Source organism: Stylophora pistillata, chromosome 9 (genome assembly GCF_964205215.1).
Source record: "Stylophora pistillata chromosome 9, jaStyPist1.2, whole genome shotgun sequence".
NCBI classification, from domain to species: domain Eukaryota; kingdom Metazoa; phylum Cnidaria; class Anthozoa; order Scleractinia; family Pocilloporidae; genus Stylophora; species Stylophora pistillata.
The window spans coordinates 28,507,744-28,526,960 of record NC_142527.1 but is presented as its reverse complement, the minus strand read 5'-3'; the positions used below and the strand labels follow the sequence as shown (position 1 = coordinate 28,526,960).

Here is a 19,217-nt window from a genome sequence, read left to right as displayed (position 1 = left end):
CCAAAATGTACTGCGTAATCCACTGGATAGTGATTTATCCACTACCTAGCATCATCCGACCTTTGAACAACCAGGACCTGGTTCCTAGACCAGTGGTACGCCACATAGTGTTAGCAAAGTGTTCAAAGTTTGTTCCAACCTCACCAAAGTCTTGAATTGAGGAGGAGCTGGTGATCAAGAAGTGTGTATGAATAGAGGCTGTTTTTAGGGTTGAGTTTTCTTACAAGTACTGGTGTGTGTCTGGCGCAGTGGCCTCATAGTTAGTGCGCTCTAATCTGGATCAAGTAGTCCAGGTTTGAGCCCTGGCCAGGGACATTGTGTTGTGTTCTTGGGAAAAACACTACTCTCACAGTGCCTCTCTTCACCCAGGGGAATAAACGGGTAGTGGTGAGTTTAATGCTGGGGGTTAACCCTGCGATGGACTAGCATTCCATCCAGGAGAGAGTAGAAATACTCCCATTTGCTTCATGCAACCGAAATTGGAGTTAAGCGTTGGTCCAATGGGCCACTTGGCTTGTAAGCAGGCTTTATCTACTTACAGGTAATGTGAAAGTTGTCTTTTTCAGGGACAATTTTGAAGTTACAAAATCAAATGGTTAAAGAATCCTAAAGCTACAATGTTTTTATCACTTTAAATAGTGGATTAGGGGCTTCTAAGAAATGGCTTTTGTAAATGTCATCTTCATTATTTTTACTGAAACCTCTCAGCTAGGTTTGTTGGAAGTTTGTGTGTTGGTTGAAATAAACAAATGAATAAAGGCTGATAGTTTCGAAAGAAACTGTTAGGGGCTGCGTCGGTGGGAGTAACGAAATAATTTGGATATATCAACAAAGTTGAAATGGTTGAAATAAACAAAATTGTGCTTTTTTTTCAAAATAATCAGGATGGAGTAGGAAGAGACCATTAACAAAGGAAGTAAGTTTGAATCCAATTTTGTTATGATTATTTATTTTTTAACTGCATTGCTACCCTATAAATACAAGTGCTGCACAATATTGTACTTAGCATTTCTAAAGAAAACATAAATATTAGCTCACTAGCTTGAGAGGAGTAGTCTTAAGTCACTTTCTTTGGGATAAATTTTCTTATTGTCCTTGTTTAGAATTATGATACAAGTCAGGAAAACTGGGTGGCATACATGAAATGAAAGCATTACAAGCTTTATACTCTACACTACTCAATTGTACACTTGGGCGAAGCCAGACACTTAAAGAATGAAATGTCTAATGCCCATTAAGGACACAATGCACTGACTCTGGGCTTCAATTTGGATCTTCCACCAGTATCCCATGAAGCTGATTACTGGGCCAAGGGGTCTCCATTGTAAATGATATTTTGTTGTATGACCTGTATTTCCAGCAGTGTGCACAATGAAAGCTAACTTGTATAGGGACAGATGGGTCCAAGCCAATCTGTATTTTCCAAGTGCGCAAATTCAAATTCTGAATTTGAACTTGAAATAATATGGATGCCATCTAGGTTCAAACGTGATCTCAAAACTTAAGACTCAGTGGTCACATGATAAAATGCTTATTGACTGGGCTTGTTTGGGAGGAAAGGTAAATATTTAGCTCTCAGTCATCATGCATGGCCTTCACTGGGTGGGGTTCATGACCCTGAGCCAAACATCTTTTTTGTTCAGTTTCTCCCCTCATAACTCAGTCAATAAGTACATACAATAGGAAGACAATAGCTACTTGCTCTATTCTCATTGCTCATGTTTAGTCACATATTTTATTTACTGTTAGGTTCTTTCTCAGATGGTCTATAATACACCCTCAATATCAAAGGGATCTAGGAATTTTTTTCGAAAGCTACAAGATAATGGTAATTTCATGTATATCACTATCAACATTTAAATTCTCACTTGCTATGCGTAACAGATATTGTCCTTGAATTCTTGTTTATGATTTATGCATAGTGATATTTCTTGACTTTTATCTATGGAATTTGAGATGATGATTTGTTTGATATCTTTGCTCACCAGGAGTCATCACCTTCTCTGAATATTTGTTCCTTCTTACCATTTTAACAAGTATGTTTTTGCAACTCTGTTCCTACATTGTACAAGTACATTAGATTTGTGACTTGACATGGTTGGTTTTGTTACAATTATGTAACTATACACCAGTACATGTATATGTTGTAGTTCAATTTTATACTTGGTTCAAATTTTATTTTCCTTTGTTCTCAGTCATGTTAAATGTATGATAATGAGTTTGAAACGTCAAAGGAAAATAAAATTTGAACCAAGGATAAAATTAAACTACAACATATGCATGGTGCAACTGTGCAGGCAAGGGTGTCACTGGCATTCTTGCCACATTTGACATCTCTCATGATCTATCACTATTCAGACCTACAGCAATGTGATCGCTATTTGTCATATGTGATAAAAAAGCAATATGTTGTCTATGGTATTGTCATCGTGCCCCTGTCTTCCATTTTTTGATACCCTGAATTATACACACATTTTGATTGGTTTTTACATTTTTGCACTTTTTTTACATTTTTACACATTTTGATTGGTTTGTAGCTGTAATTTATAATTAATTATAAATCTAGGAAAGAATTAGCGTAAATTTTCTAACAAATTTCTTTTCCAGAATCTCAAAGAGGATTGGAAATTGCTTTCAAAATGTTGGATAAAGATGGCAATGGTCGACTTTGTATGGAAGAATATTTTGTGGTGAGTTAATACAGATAATGAAAGTTTACACAAAAAGCTTGTATCGCTTCAGTGAGTGACTAATGGTTGATTTACCAATCCATCTATTCATTTCTCTGCTTCTTCGTGTTTCATCAGCTTGAGAAGATGATTAATAAAAAGTCTTCTGCAAAGTCAATGGTAAGGAAAAAAATTTTGATTTGAATAATAATGATAAAAAAATTAGTTATATTCGGATGTTAAGATTAAGTGATTAAGTTAATTACTAAATAATACTTTTTGCTTTTATAAATTTTTTTATGCTCAGGCAATACGTGAAAATGAAAAGGAAAATCATGGCTGTCCTGAGAAAACCACACTAACCATGCATCTGTTTGGCTCCAAAGGAACTGGCCAACTTACCTTCACGCAATTCTCCAAGTAAGTTGTTCGGTGCTTGCTTTAGAGAAGTCGTCAATGTACATATTTATCACATCGCTCGCAGCGCCCGTGGACAAGATGAAGCGAATCCTGTGTTCTGATTGGCCAACCGAGTGGGCAAGATGGGCCTATCTTGCCTGCTCGAGATTGCCCGCATTGAACCCGCGCATAAAAAAAATTGAATTAGAACTACGTTCACATTTCTTGGACAATTTCGGCGATGGAAACGCAAAAGCGGCAGAAGATAGTCAAAACAAAGAAAACAGAAACGACTCTCGTGAGTTTGTTGCACTACAAACACAGTTGACTTTATTTCCTGGGTCTCGAAGTAAACAAGTCATTCTTAATTCTTAATGAAGCAAAATCTTTTTGCAGTATTATAAATCCTCTATTAACCAAGCTTGTTCGGTCAAGATGGCTGGATATTAGCCTCGTTCTTTTTTTTGCATTTTTATTGACCTAGACTTCGTCTCGCATCCATAAAATGTAAAAAAAAAAAGAACTCGGTTAATAACCAGCCATCTTGACCTCACGCTTGGGTAAGATGTTGTACTGATACAAAATGACAACTATTTCTCAACTATCATCGCTGGAATTTATTTTTTCCCCTAGGTTTATGCAAGATGTTCAGCTAGAAGTCCTTGAAATGGAAATATCCTTTAGTAATACATGGACTTAGAATAACGCTTGTAAAAAACAGAATGTATTTTCACGATTTGTAGTTACAAAATCTACGAGAATATTTTAAATTTCTTTTGAGCATTTAACGTCAAATATTACAAAATAAAAATCAATGTGGGATGGTTTATTATACGATACCTGAACAAAAATGAGGACGACAAAATATGGCGAAGATCTTTCACGAGCATGACTATGGCGTCCCGTGTGGAGGTACATTGTACATGTATATGTAAGGTAGCATTAGTCGTTTTTGGTCGTTGATTGAAATTAGATGTCAAACTTCGGTGATTTGAACATTCTGGCTCCTCCGCGAAGACCTACATCTTAGACCTTTGGATATTGAGATCCACTGCTCTACAAACTGCTGCAAAGCACATAGGTTCTTTTGTGACAAGCAAAGTGTTAGGATGAACAAGGTCGTAAACGCCCTGTTTTGCGCAAGAAAAATAAAATGTTTAATTCACTTGTCGAAAGACTGATGAAATGTAGAATAGGCGTATTTCCAAGGAAAAAACCGTTAATAAAATGAATTCCATAACTGTGTTTACTTTATGGAATATTCGAGAGGAATGCCAACCATACCAGAGGACAATTTTGCTCGCTTGCTGCTGAGAAATACTTCGCTAGAAGAAGAAGAAATAGAAAAGTACTTGAACAGACTTGGAAAGAGACTGTCTCAGCGAAAGGTACGATCTCTTTTGGTTACCTCAGTAACTTTTAGTGGTATCTTAATCAATTCGATTACTTCAATTAAACCAATGCAGTGTCATTGAATTAGCATCTGTCCTTTTGGCTCGTCAAGCAACACGCTCGTCACGTAACGCACGGATCACGTAACTCGCATGTTGTGTAACGAACCCGAATGGCTGCTGCACGTAGTAGACTCCTAGGACTTTTTACACGATTGAGAATCAGTGCTATGCAGACCATTGCCGCGTCAAATGCCTCTCTACATCATATAGGAGTCTTTTTTGCCACGAAATGATTTAGAATACCTCTGTCGTAAAGGTTAGGTTCTTTCCGTGATTGGATGTGAATATCTTAAAAAAAAAAGTATTGGACCGTTGAAACCTTGTTTCTTGAAGGGAATTACTCTCGAGCAGTTCCTGAGGTTCGGAATGTTTCTTAACAATCTGGAAGATTTCTCATTGGCCATGAGAATCTACTCTATTGCTGGGCAGGCCGTCGCACAAGGTATGGTAACGAGCATCTTTTCTCCGAGTTTTATTTCTTATTGTAAGTTTATTTCGATTTGAGGAGAAACGGGCCAGAAAAACTCGTTCGACTTTTACAAGTCGAAGTTTACTTACGGGAAATATGATGAACTTGGTGGTATAAGTTTACAGAAGTTTTTTTTTGATTGTCTTAACCCATTACACCTCAGATCTGATCACTAATTCTCCCATCTAGCTGCTCTGTAGTTCGTTTTAAAGACGTTACGAGTATATCGTAATGCAGCAAAATGCTACCCTCTCGGTGGGTAGCCAGTTTTTCTATTGTCAACCCCAGTCTCCTGGAGAATGAAATGATAAATGATATCGTGAGGAGAAGTAATATGTTGATCACATCTGGGAGGTGAAAGTTTCGGATGAGAATGCGTGAAAACGAAATTAAAAAAGACGATTTTTTCCCTCGATTATTAGATATAGTAGACGTAACGTTCTCGGCTCTTTTAAAAAAATATCGAACTTTCCTCAGCGATTTCTTTGTTTAGTCTCCTTTTCTTTTCACTGAGATGAAACAACCAGCTGCGCAACGAAGCGACTAAGGAATCAGTCATCATTTATAAACTGCGAGGGGAGTTGGGTTTTTTTTTGGGGGGGGGGGGATCACGTGGTTTTTGGGGGAATGGATCAACATGTTATAGAGGGGGGACTGACTGCCAATTAACTGCCAATGAGGGAGGGGGGGGGGCATTAGAAATTTACAGAGCTTTATGAGGGGAATCAGGTAAATTTCATAGTGACACAACCAAAATTACCCTATCCCCCGTGATTGATATTGACTGTTCCCTCAGCGATATCGCTTTACGGATGAAAATTTATCTTGTTAACTTTTGAAGAGGGGCAGCTGATTGTTCGTTTGAATTTTCCATTTTAAGAGTTAACGTATAAAATGAAATGATATTCGACTTGTATTAGATTATTTTATTACCTTCTAACAAAAGACTTAAGCAGTTTCCTGTTCGTGGTGGTGTATGCATTTTCCTCATATTCAACCGAGTTCTCTGAATTGATAATGAGATTGACATTCTGCGGCATGAAACGCTTTTTTTCATTACCTCCTTTTTCATTAACTCCTTTTGCATGCCTTAATAGTAGCCTGTTAATTCAGAAATTTCTAAATAGGAAAATCGCCGAACGGAATAAAGTTGGAAGGTCGGTCGGTTACTATTTACTGATGTCTTTGTTTCCGTTACAATTTACACACACACAAAAAAAAAACACTGTTAAATCTAAGATTTTTTCTAAGGTTTTAGTTGTCAGTGAAAGAGCTGCAATTCTTTTTTTTTTCTTCCTCGTATATATCTGTTTTTTTAATAAGAATTTTTTATTCGCCTGACCCCCCCCCCCCCCCTCGTGTTTGGCGGAACCGATTTTTCTTTCATATTACGCACTAGCCTGTGCCACGAGCCTGACACAGGCTAACCTTAGAATTAAGAGATGTGCAAAAATATCGTAAGCAAAGGAAAAGAAAAAAAAAAGATAAACTTTTAAGTTTTAATGTGTTTTCCTGGGTTGGTTTATTAGATCGGCGATTGGTATTACTTGATAGCTACATTAACCAGAAATAACCAAATTTGAATATCCTTGTAGTATCTTCCCAAGAAAGTTGAATTTTGTAGCGTAAAATTCTTCCGTAAAGGCGCTATTCATGACGCTTTTGTACGACGGGATTAATGCAAAACTGCCCTAACAGATCGATCGATAACTAAGGTTAAGGACCTATCATAATGCTGGATTTTTCGTTACAACTTTTGCCTCGAACTTGATCGTTATAAACTAAATGATTGATTTGAAGAGTAAAAGAGAGGCCAAGTGGAGTGACTTCGTTATTTGTTCGCCAGAAACATAGAACTCGTAAGAATTCTGCTCTGAAAGCTCTATTAATGACGCCATATATGACGGGGTTGATAGAACAACTGCCAAAGCCGAGATATATGTATAACATGAAAACCTGTCGTGGAATGGCAGATAAAAAAACAGATAACTTTATCGTAGTGTACGATAAATGTAGCCCATTGAGCCATCGATGAAAGCCCCGCACCAAAAGCAGCGAAAAGTGTTATGGCAACCACAGAAATGCAGGTTGATTTGATTTTAAAACGCTGGCGATAAAGATTAGGTTTCACCACGCGAAAATATCGGTTGACAGCCGTTGCACTCATAAGGAGCAAAGAAAATAGCGCACAGAAGAAACAAAAGAATCCTTGGAAATGACAAACAGCACTGCTGAATGGCCACTGTCCTGTTACGAGAAGAACGACGGACATGGGCATACACAGGACTGCCATGAGAGCATCAGATATAGCCAGCGTCACTACATAGATGTTTGGTATGGTGCGAAGTCGTTGGTTACGGTAGACAGCCCAGCAGACCAGCATGTTACCAGTGGAGGCCAGAATGTTAATACACATCATAAGAGCGCTTTCGAAGACAACCAGACTAATAGAGCGTTGTTGCAGCTCTTGAGAAAGATTCGCTTGTCCTTCCGTTGCCATCTTTTCAAGAAAATTAGAACAATCTAGCAGTCGTTTAACGTGATTGTTGCGAGCATCCTACGAGCGATGATTTACTTCGTGTCGACTTTTCAATTTTACATTTGTTACTTGTGAAGAATTCCTCGTAGTTGAGGAGTATCAGAGTGTTGTTTCTGAGGGATTAAACCGTCATGACCACAGCGTTTAATGTGTGGACATTCGAGGATAAAATGCCAGCACCGTTTATCTGCGAAGATGAAGGTGCGAGTTTGTGCCATTAATTTCCATTGTCAGCTTAATGGAGTAAATGAATTGTTATTCAACTCTTAAATTGTTTATGGAATCTTTCACCGAAGATTTTTAAAAGTCGTGAAACAAATCATTTGAGAGCAAAGTAAAGTACAACTACATCCATGTCTTCTAAGTCTAAACGACTGAAAATAGCCACAAATTTCGCAGGCATAGTCGTTTATCGAACAGGTAAGAACTTTTCTCCCTAAAACGACAGCTGCCGTATAATTTCTTTCATTTTATTAGTTTTAGTTTCTATTTTTTTTTGTTCACAAGTCACAGTGTATAGAAATACAAGAAAAACATCGACTTAACGTTATAAACTCAAAGTAATCCTACAGTGGTACAAGTACATGCAAACAAACCACAACTACATTGAAAAGACTTGAAAGACAATCCATTAGGGGCAGACCAACTAGTAGAAGAATTGTCCCCGTAAACATTAAATGAAAAATTACATGTCTGGAAAATGATACTGAACAATGGTTAACTGCTAATGCGTAGATTAACATTTGGAAAGTACTTGGGGATAGATGTCTACACTACACACTCTAGGATGTTATTGAAAGGTTACGTATTTCAATCTAGTTTGTTGTCAACAATCCCCTCTCTCAAAAAAACATCATCAACAAAAACACCAGCAGCAGCAGCAGCAAATAGAAATGAGTTTAAGTAATTATTGATCCACTCAAATGTAAGTAACGGTTGACTGGCACAAAACTCTACTTCTCGCAGCATTTACGTCAGTGTAGTAAATGACATTTTTCATGACACGTTGTAGTCAATATAATATCTTGAAAAGTTTCTTACAATGTAATAGCTGCGAAATAGGGACCAGAAAATTTCTAGTTTTAAGCAAGCTTAATTTACGGGACAAAACAGGCTCTGCTCGGATCATAACAGTGAATACTAAGTGTTTCTATTTGGAAAATAGTGAGTTTAGATTAACTATAGCTGGAAGCGCCGAGACTATTTAAAATGTAGATGACATTATGTAATTCAGTGACCCCTTAAATTTTTTGTTACAAGTCTACACACTAGATTTGGCTCCTTGCCAAACTTGGTCTTATTTCAAGCAAACTGATCTCAATTAGTGGCATGCTAGATGATAACTGTGAAACGAGGAAAGGAAAACGAGTATACTTTCCAAGATTAGATACATTAGGTTTACAGTACCGCATTTCCTTAAGCTAAATAGATAAGGGTAAATGATATAATAAAAAAGGAAAAAAAATAAACAGAAAGCAAAGATTCAATGAGCCATTCGGGCAATATAAAGCAATTATAAATCAATCACTCCAACAGAAACATCAAAATATCCTCCTGGTCAGGTATAACCCGTGTGGGCATTTGATTTCTTTGATGTTCCCGTGGGTGGCTGACGTCATTGTATGATATCAGTGCTGTAGTGGTGTTGACTGATCGGCATCAAGCGCCTCGATTTCGTGTTCTGTTTGTACGACCTTATTTGAAAAAGCGATCGAAACTTTAGAGGATTTTAAAATGAAATTGCGTACCTGGGAATCAAAAGCCAGGGCAAAAGAAATGATCACCTTGACAAATGTAATACTTGAGGGGGGCATTGGAATTGTCGGTTTTTACGGTTTGGGCTATTTTTTTTTTTTTTTTCTTTTTGAGCGGTTTGTTGGTTTGTTTGAAAAAAAAAAAAAAAAAAAAAATCATCGGTTTTGCTTTTCATTGCGGTTTGCGGATTTTCCGTTTTTTGGCATTTGGTTTTCGGTTTCTCGTCAAAAATACTAACAGGTTTTCGGATTTGGTTTCCGATGTGGTTTTCGGTTCTTCCTATTTAGATTTCGGTTTCTCTTCGATATGCGCCTTCGCTGATCGTGATGCGAGTGGAGCCAGGCGTTGAAATACGTGAGGGAGGGGCTTCGAATTTAGGATTCAGTTATTCTGTACTAAGTGGTTTTGTTTAGGTTTATCAGGAAATCTCTTTTCGTCGGTTCTAAGATAATGCTTTATTGCAATGTCTGTTAGGTTCCTGGAAACGCGAGTTTGCACACCTTTTCGTATATTGTGCCAAACAAATTAACAAATTGCAATCGGTATAAATAAAATGTTTTTATTGTTTTTTAAAGTGATTTGAGAGTGTTCGGTAATTTTAATGTGGGTGAGAGTGTTCGGTGATTTCTGAAATCTTGGTCGGTATTTCTTTGAGATATGGAAGATCGTTTCTTACAAATTTCGTCTTTGAAGAGACTTTTATTTAGTGTCGCACAAGGAATACCAAACAAATGAAATACATATATATATATATATATATATAGAGAGAAATGTTCAGATTCAAGCGAAAAACGTCGTATTTTTTTGGAGAGGACTCTTTCCTGCTTTATAATAACGGATATGGTTTTCGATCGTCCAAAGTTGAAGTGACTTTGCTATGAAAATGAGTAACTTTCATTTTCCGTCATGTTATATTATCGCTTTCTGATGCGCCTCACTTCTCAAAGAGCTTCAATAATCGTGTGTTAAAAGTACGCGAAAGTAATCCCTTTTTGTCATTTACAAGATCATTTCATTCGAATTGTCTTCTCCTCAGCACTTTACTCTGACAATGTGTTTTCTAAGCATGCAACATCTCTTTGCACAGATTTCAGCCGGAGTTTGTTTGAATTCTAAAGAATTCCTTTAAAATTTTATACGCATGATGCTAAAGTGGTAATGGTTTAGCACCCGCTCATGGTGAAAACGTACAACTTTTTTTAAGTGAAAGTATCGCTCATTGTTCAATACAGCTCATAAAGAAGATCATTAAGTTCCTTAATTTCCTACCGTTCCCATTAAAGTAATATACCTAAACGCGCAAACGAATTGATAAAGTTACAGGAAATAAAAGGGCTCTACACCATATTTATTTAATTTTTATTTGAATCGAACTAAAGAAAGCGTTTCTGATGCATAATGTCAAAGGTGTCAAGACGCTTCCAGGACCAAATGATGGGTGAAGGTTTAAAACGACCGTGTTTGGCCATTTAGTGTGAATGGCTTTTAAAAAAGGAAACGTGTGCATGTCTCTCAATTTTTTTTGCGCCTCAGACTTTTACCTCTTTTCCGAAATAAATAAATAAATAATAAATAATCAGTTTATTTAACCCTTTGGTAGTGTTAAACACTAAATTACAAGGGAGACAATAAAATTCACTCGATTCTACGCAGAACACAATACACTTGGCATAACAAGAAAAAAAACAACGAAGCGGAATTGAGAACAGGAAACTGTTTCGAACAAAGCTTGTTTTTCGCTTTTTCACCCAGTTGGATCTCTTAAGGCTATTTCTTGACTTGAAGGCATTGAAGGAAAATTTATTTCTTAATTTGAATCGTGTACAATGTTTTGAGACGCTTGCAACGAAATCAACGTTACATTTGTATGCATTTAGTTTCACTTGGTAATTTTTTCTACGTCTAACTTCACAAGGAAATTATTTCAATTTCGTCATACACACACGAAGAAAAAAAAAACACGGAAATCCTTCCTTCAGAGTAATTCGCTTCTCCTAAGGGCATTGCTCCACATGAATCTAAGCTCTAACATGTTTAAATGTTGGCGTTAATTAAAGTTCAGGATATTGTATTTCCATAATAAACATTTACCCAGCAAATTGATTCCTTGATACGCTTACAATTCAAATTTATCGGGTGCATGACATGAAATATAGAAGTGAACGTTTCCACTAAATAAAGTAACGAGAATTTGGTATCCTTGAACGAAAATATGGATTTATGAAATTACATAAAAAGCAATTAAAATAAGTGCACGTCGTTTATTAACTCTTTTTGTGTTTTTTGGTCTAAATATGAATTTTGTTTACATGAATGGCTTTCACTCACTCTGAATTACTTCTTTTGTTTTATCGTATTTTCGTGAAGAGTATGTTTAAGGTCGCCGGTGGGAAAATTTCGATTTTCCTCTTTGTGCCGCACATGCCATTTTTTCACTGCGAAGCGGACAGGGCAGTAACAGTGAAGGCCGCACCAAGTTGAATTACCTCGTCCTTTCTTTTCCAGAAAGTTAAGACTTGCAGGAATTCTGCTCTAAACGCTCTATTCATGACGCCATATATGACGGGATTAATGGAACAACTGCCGAAGCCGAGATATATGTACAACATGAAAACCTCTCGTGGGATGGCGAGTTTGTGTGCTGAGAAAGAATCGACCATGTCAATAATAGCTATGGGTCCCCAACAAAGAATGAAGCCCAGTACAGTTGCGAATAATGCTTTTGTTATTCTCACCTCTTCCACATTCAATCGAAGGGTCACCCCTTTTCTTGTATTGTTCATCTCCTCATTGTGATGTTTGATGGTTTTAAAAATCTTGTAATATGCGAAGGTGATGATTCCAATAGGAACAGAGATGTAGATAACATCCAAATACGCCATGTAGGCCATGTCCAGCTGCGGCGTATCAAAGTCCATAAAACAGATAACTTTACCGTAGTGCACGATAAATGTGGCCCATTGAGCCAACGATGAAAGCCCCGCACCAAAAGCAGCGAAAAGTGTTATGGCAACCACAGAAATACAGGTTGATTTGACTTTAAAACGCTGGCGATAAAGATTAGGTTTCACCACGCGAAAATATCGGTTGACAGCTGTTGCAGTCATAAGCAGCAAAGAAAATAGTGCACAGAAGAAACAAAAGAATCCTTGGAAATGACAAACAGCACTGCTGAATGGCCACTGTCCTGTTACGAGAAGAACGACGGACATGGGCATACACAGGACTGCCATGAGAGCATCAGATATAGCCAGCGTCACTACATAGATGTTTGGTATGGTGCGAAGTCGTTGGTTACGGTAGACAGCCCAGCAGACCAGCATGTTACCAGTGAAGGCCAGAATGTTGATACACATCATAAGAGCACTTTCGAAGACAACCAAACCAAGTGAGCGTTGTTGCAGTTCTTCGGAAAGAATTGTTTGGCCTTCATTCGCCATTGAGAACGGAGTCAACAAAATTTGTCTCAGTCAACGAAGTAACCTGAATCTTTTAGCACCGAAAACCACGTTCAATGTGCAATCAGTTGACGTAATTTAGTTTCTCTTTAAGATATTTGGGTATACAGTACTGATGGCCAATTGCGATGTAACGCGGGCAATTCCTTAAGTGGTGTGTTATCTGTCCTTGTAAGGAAATGAAAATAAGACTATACTGATTACAATTTTGCATGATTTCAGTTTGCATGTTATTTTTTTCCTACAAGCAGCTGCACATCTATTGAAAAAAAGAAACGTAATTCGATTGTTGATTAACAAACAGGTGATCACTTTTAAAGCAAGTGGGGACTTATGGAAACTGATAACAACTGAGTATACATTGCAAAGGCCGGTTTTTTTTTCTTCTTTAATTTTAGGTAAGCAAACGGTTCATCACTGGGGCTTGATCTTTTAAATGAACCTCGAGGAAGTTCGTGTGCTTCAAATTAGCATTTTGTTTGTTCAAAGAAATACTCGGTAAGCGTGAAGTGGTTTCATGGAAACAATTCTTTTATGTATGAAAAGAAATGTCATGATTAACCCGACTTAGGCGTAAGATTAGCAAACAGCGAAGTGATTCTACCGGAAGAATGAATTGTATTTGTACACTGAAAACTGAACGCGTGGAAATGCTGTTTCAGTATTTTTCGACGAAACCACTTTGGAATTTACGAAAAGCGAAATTTTCATAAGAAATAATTTTTACAACAAAAACAAAAACAGGGACTCTTATTACATTATTTTATAACATAATACTTTGAACAATTGAACAACTAAATCATGTAAATCAACTCTAATAACTTTGATAGATGGGAGAAAAAGTTAGTTTTGTGAGTCGCATTTGAGTAAAACGAGTTGGGTTAAAAACGATTTTTTTTTAAATTAAATTTTCTTCTTTTTTTCTTGATTTTTTTCTTACAGCTACCAATCGATATTGGTGTCATCCCTGGACAAAATTTCTTAAAAGAATCATACATTATGCAATGACAAAGCTTAAATTTGTTTTCAATCTCTTTCGGCACATGAGGCGCTTTCGAAATTGCAGGTTCTAGCAACATACATGATGAGTGTCACGTATTACTTACCACTCTAAGAGGAGAATTGATCAATCTCAGTGGTTTTATTTCTGTTAGGCGGGACGAAGGTTTTCTTGAGCACTTTTTGTAGACGTGCCTTATCACTCTTGTAAATAACTAAAGCATAATTATTCTTTCTCTTCAAAGAGCATGGCCCAAATATCAAATAAATCATCAAAAAAATCTCATGATATCCGATCGAGTTTGTATGTACTTTCGACTGTTTTTCACTCCTTAGATAGCGCCGATCAGCGGCAGTTCGGCCCTTGTGCGCTACCTTTACCTTCTAAGCGTAAACGTAGATTTTTAGATCTGACGTTATACAAAGAAGTCTTCACCCCAATCAATTTGTACATAACATTGACAGCTGTCATAAGGTCCAAATTAAAATTTGGACAATTTGTCGGTCTCCATTATTCATTTTCAAGGCAGCCAGAGTAGATACTTTTTTCCTTCCACACAATCTCTTAATGAACCATGGATATTAAAGGATTATTAAAATATAAGTGAGGTTTTCCTCTTTCTGATTGACCTTATAATTCTTGCGTTGACTATACTCGGCCGGCTCGATGGGTCGCTTCAATTTTTACTCAGTTATCCTCCTAGGTATCGTGGTTTTAATTTTTTTATGCTTCATGACACATTTTCTATCTACCAAAGAGAAGCAAAAGAGAAACTTCACGCATCATTTCGTGGTACACGTAATTATAATTACAGCATCGGAAGTTCTTCAGAACTTTAATATGCTGTTAACAGTGAACAATGACGGTCGTTAGAGAAGATTTGAAACTACCAGCTCAACAAATTTCGTGCATTTTGCAATTAACTGCTTTAAACGCAATTAATCATAACAGATGAAGGCGAGAACGCATGGCTCACACCTTATGTTACATTTTACAGGTGTATCATCGTTAGCCTAGTGATTACAACTTTGAGTTACTTTAATTTATGTTTTGCTTGTTTGCTCACGGTTTGTTTTCTCTTTTGGTTTTGACTGACGAATGTTCAGCGTGATTAAGTCATAAAGGCGAGTAGCCCACAACAAGAGGTGTTTATTGCCGGTTTCTTCAGCACTAATGGGCTGTATACATTTCAACACTCCTCCATTCCATTAGCAGGCAGTGCAGGGGTGATTTTGACGAGTGAGAGCCTAGCTTTTCTTGGTGAAAGATTGAGCGGCCAAATTTGATTTTTCAGCTGCGGAAAGCAGGGGAGAGAAAGAAATTTGTAACAAAAGGAAGGAAAGGAGAGGGGAGAGGGGGGCGGGGAATAAAAATCGTTGTTGTTTGGACTTTTTAAATTGATTATACATTTCATGTTGAACGTTTTTTACTCATTGCTACTCCTTCACTCTCCAGAGGAATTCCAGCGAGCTGTCCGTATCTCAACAGGGCAGACATTGGACCCTTACGTAGTCCACACAGTATTTCAGCTATTCGATAAAGACGGTGAGACTTTTTTAAATGTCCTTCATCCAATCAGTCCAATCCTTTCTTTCCCGTAGTGCCTTGTTATCGCCACGAGCGCTTTCTACGTATACGAACAACTCTTAAGCTATTTCATGCTCTCCAAACAAACTTCCCGCGCGAATTCAACCTCATTATTTGCACACCATCTGAGCATGAACCAAGTGTATGAGGGTCATGTTAATTCTTTAACTCCCAAGATTTAATTCGTGATTCTCCGTACATACATTTCCCTATTTGCCTGTAGCTGTTGTCGTAGTTACCTTTTTCTGTACAGTGTCTTGATATTGTAAGAAGTTTCTCGTAAATCACATGAGCGAATTGAAGGAATGACTAAACCAGGGTATTATATTTCCAGCCCAGTGTATTTTCTAGCCTAGAGCACAACCCACAATAATAATAATAATAATAATAATAATGATGATAATAATAATAATAATAATAATAATAACGAGGCTTGCAATTCTGACATTTGGACGCATGGTGGGAAGGCGGTAGTTCTCAGACCATGAGTTCTTTTCAAGAATAACAGTGTTCGTGGGAGAAATTTAAGTTTGCACCCCACCTCTAGAACTACTCGTCGATATACAAATGAATATTAAAGCGATTTTTGCAGTAATGAACGCTACTTGAGCAGTAGTGAAAATAAGGCCTGGGAAAAAAAAATTCAAGCCTGTACGGGATTTGAACTCATGACCTCTGCGATACCGATGTAGTGCTCTACCAACAGAGCCAACAAGTCAACTGGGAATTGGTCGTTATGCTGGTTGAATAAATGATGGTGAATATATGAAAATCATATGTGTGAACTGCGGGTTAAGTAATGAATATCAAAGCAATTATCATCGAGAAATGTAACCTCTCTTCGCTATTTTTCAGGCGATGGTAAGTTAAGTTACAGCGAGTTCATAGAGTTGATGAAAGATCGCCTCAAACGTGGATTCATGGTAAGCTTTTTTTTTTTCTTGAATACAACTTTAAGAGCTTAGCCTATGGGCCCCAGGCCCTCATTTCAAGTGCGAAGGGACGTGTTCGGCAAGACAGACGATTTGAAGAGAGGTTTGCGTGGGGGCTGGCACTAATAATCAGTGTTCGACCCCTTTGCAGACCACTCGCGGGTTCTTGTTGCTCAAGGTCTCTTACCATCCTTCGGGCGAAGAAACGTTCGTCCCGAAGTGATAATGATAAGGGTGTGGTCGTGCTCACGACTAACGTTAACCTTGACAGAGAAATATCGGGGACTTTAAGCAGTCAGGACGGCAACGCCACGGAAGACGTCGATGAAAAAATGAGTTTCTACTTTTAGTTAGAATTTCGAAAATGGCTGCATGTGTTTACCGTCTCATAGGGCGCCAGACCTCAAACTCAACATAACGCATAAAAGTAGCGTTGATTTCCAAATGTAAATTAAAATAATTTGCCGCCGCGGTTTCCCTTCGCAGACGACGCAAATTTTGGTGATCTCACGTTGTTGTTTTGCCAAGGATGGCTAAGAAATGTACAAAGTTTTAAAACGCACGTGCAGGGCTATTGTTCTGCCGATTAGATCTATTGTTTTTCCACGTTCTCGTTGCCGTAGCTGTCGTGGTTTGCTTAAAGTCCCTAATGTCAAGAGAAAACTCTTCTTGTCATAAAGATAATCTTTGGGCTATCGTGCTGCTGAAGCTTGTATCCGCCCGCTTAGGTGAATTTGAATGTACGGTGATCTTGCTGAACTTTTTCCCCCAATTTCTTCGCTTATCTGCTTTGTCTCAATAACTTTAAATTTCGGACGTAAGGTGGTTACTTTTACATGAATGAACACATCTTATCGGAATAACCTTTAGACGCTAATGCGACTCAAAGATGAATTTCCCAGGGGTATCTATTCTTGTAGATAGTGCGAGATACTTTTTCGGAGGACCTTTCACCTCTTTTAAACAAAGCCTCGAAACAAAATTAACTAGGTCTTACTTTTATGAGGTAAGCTGTCATAAGCCTGCCCTTCTTTTCTGTTAAAAAGGCCCACTCGTCTCTTGGGCTCATTTACAACAATTCCAAGAAGAGAATATAAATATATAACCGAAAACTATGATGACCTAGTGTGATTGTTTTACTGTTGGCGACCGCTTTCAAGGACCATTCCTGTAGGTGAGCCGTGTCTTCATATTCAATACAGCATGATGTACGTATGATGCACGATCCTCGCAGTAGAAAGCGAGGATCGTGCGAGAAAGCGAGATCGTGCTGTTACAATGATAGAAGCGCTATCGTTGTAACAGCATGATGTGTTTCATCTTGACTGCTACTTACAAAGAGAACGTGCGAATATACTGCTTTGATGTGGAAGAACATGAATGCAGACTCATGCCAACAGATAAAGTTTAGCTAAAGATAATCTTCAAATTTGGGATTTAGTGGACGCACTTCCTTCCCCCTCCCCTTTCCGCGAAGAAAAAGAAAATACAAATTCTCGTGCAGAAGCATTTGCCAAGGGCAAAAGTGTAAATAACGTGCCGTTAAGCGAAGGATTCCGTTGACAAAATCCGACCGTTGCACATAACTTCAAATCCAAAACTCGTCAAACTTCTCTAAATTTTGTTGGTTAATTCCAGAATAAATGGTCAATTCACCGGGCGTTTAGTCACTTGAACTGCCTAAACTTGTTGGGAATGATTTGTGAATTGACAAAGGCTTCGAATCAGCGAAACACTGAAGTCTTTCAAATAACTCATTCGTTTACTTGTACTTGTGACCTCAATGAGCTTGAAGGCCCGTTCAAAATGCGCACCATCAAAGTGAGACATATAAAAAAAAAAAAAAAAAAACAAGGTTTAAAAAATGAAACTAGAAGAGCTTTTGTATAAATATTACTATTGGTGGGATTATTTGAAATCCATGTGTCATGTATGTACTGCTCAGTTATTCAAGGCTAACAAAGATAAGTATTCACATAGTACTTATAAAAAAAAGCTGCTCTTCCAATCGTCTTTGTGATTTTATTCAAAATCTTTCCCCAAACTTCCGGTTTTAAATAATTCTCGATTCTTTAGCAGTTTATTTATGTAAAAGAATTCCATCTGAGATGAAGACTTGACCTATAAATATCAAGATTGAGTTCAATCTATTCGAAAAAATAAGTTACCGATACTCTGGGACTTTGCTTTCTGATAACTTATACTACCACAGCACAAATGAAAACAATTCAATGATTCCCTTCCATTGCAAATCACAACTTTATGCCATAAATTGTGCTGAAATTGAAAATAACCTTCTCGACGTTTTTTTAAGTTTATCCAAACGTAATCTTTCTTTCACCTCTGACAAAGTCCCTCTTTGCCCCAGCTTTACCCCTCTGTCTCTGTGATCTGTTTCAGTTTTTGTTTAAGGCGTAAGGCTTTGATACTATACTTCAGTGAACCCAATCAGCTCCCAAGATTTGATGTATCGGTATTTGGTAGTTCTCCCTTTGGGGTGCTATACGTTGGGAGAATTGGGAGTTACATCAAGTTAACACCCTCTATCAGATGAGTTTGTTTATTCCCATCACCTGTTTGTTGCAGAATATATTGAAGTAGTTAGAAAAAGTTACATTTTAGTCGTATGTGGGCGGTAAAGGGTGAATCGCTTGTCAATAGTAGCGGTATTGTAACAGTTTTCAGATGAGTGATTATTTTACACCCTCTTTCTTCCTTACGCTCTTTCTTTACCTTTGCTTAACCCTTTCTTGATTGCCAGTTATTATAAAGCAAGGGCAGGTATTCTTGCAAATGTATTTTCTGAAATAACAAAGCTTATTATTGTTGTTGTGGACCTTGGAAAGTGATGCTAATCCCCCTGTAGCCTACAAAGTAGCAGTAAATCAGCTCTTGCTTGCCCCTTCATCAGGGCATGGGAAAGTTTGAACACTTGAGATTTGGTCTTGTAAGAGG

The 19,217-nt window shown here is 37.6% G+C and overlaps 3 protein-coding genes across 4 annotated transcripts in view; 1 reads left to right on the top strand and 2 right to left on the bottom strand.

Annotated features, from left to right (window-relative positions):
- Positions 1-19,217, top strand: part of LOC111338794 (calcium uptake protein 3, mitochondrial) — a 42,178-nt gene that overhangs the window by 874 nt on the left and 22,087 nt on the right. For both annotated transcript variants that reach the window (XM_022945326.2, XM_022945334.2), the window contains exons 2-12: positions 885-916; positions 1,750-1,828; positions 1,989-2,036; positions 2,608-2,690; positions 2,808-2,849; positions 2,977-3,089; positions 3,702-3,741; positions 4,319-4,456; positions 4,856-4,964; positions 15,199-15,288; positions 16,186-16,253. In XM_022945326.2, coding sequence (XP_022801061.2) covers positions 885-916; positions 1,750-1,828; positions 1,989-2,036; positions 2,608-2,690; positions 2,808-2,849; positions 2,977-3,089; positions 3,702-3,741; positions 4,319-4,456; positions 4,856-4,964; positions 15,199-15,288; positions 16,186-16,253 — 842 coding nt within the window. The remainder of the gene's footprint in view (positions 1-884; positions 917-1,749; positions 1,829-1,988; positions 2,037-2,607; positions 2,691-2,807; positions 2,850-2,976; positions 3,090-3,701; positions 3,742-4,318; positions 4,457-4,855; positions 4,965-15,198; positions 15,289-16,185; positions 16,254-19,217) is intronic.
- LOC148724191 (neuropeptide FF receptor 2-like) lies at positions 6,877-7,491 on the bottom strand. Its single transcript, XM_088733307.1, has one exon. The coding sequence runs from the start codon at positions 7,489-7,491 to the stop codon at positions 6,877-6,879; it is 615 nt and encodes a 204-aa protein (XP_088589433.1).
- On the bottom strand, positions 10,633-13,138 carry LOC111338811 (melatonin receptor type 1B-B). Its single transcript, XM_022945345.2, has one exon. It carries the CDS (start codon positions 12,723-12,725, stop codon positions 11,718-11,720), a length of 1,008 nt encoding a protein of 335 aa, XP_022801080.2. The 5' UTR covers positions 12,726-13,138; the 3' UTR covers positions 10,633-11,717.

Coding starts and splice junctions, on each gene's coding strand:
- LOC148724191 (XM_088733307.1), bottom strand. CDS start 7,491: ATGGCAACGGAAGGACAAGCGAATCTTTCTCAAGAGCTGCAACAACGC.
- LOC111338811 (XM_022945345.2), bottom strand. CDS start 12,725: ATGGCGAATGAAGGCCAAACAATTCTTTCCGAAGAACTGCAACAACGC.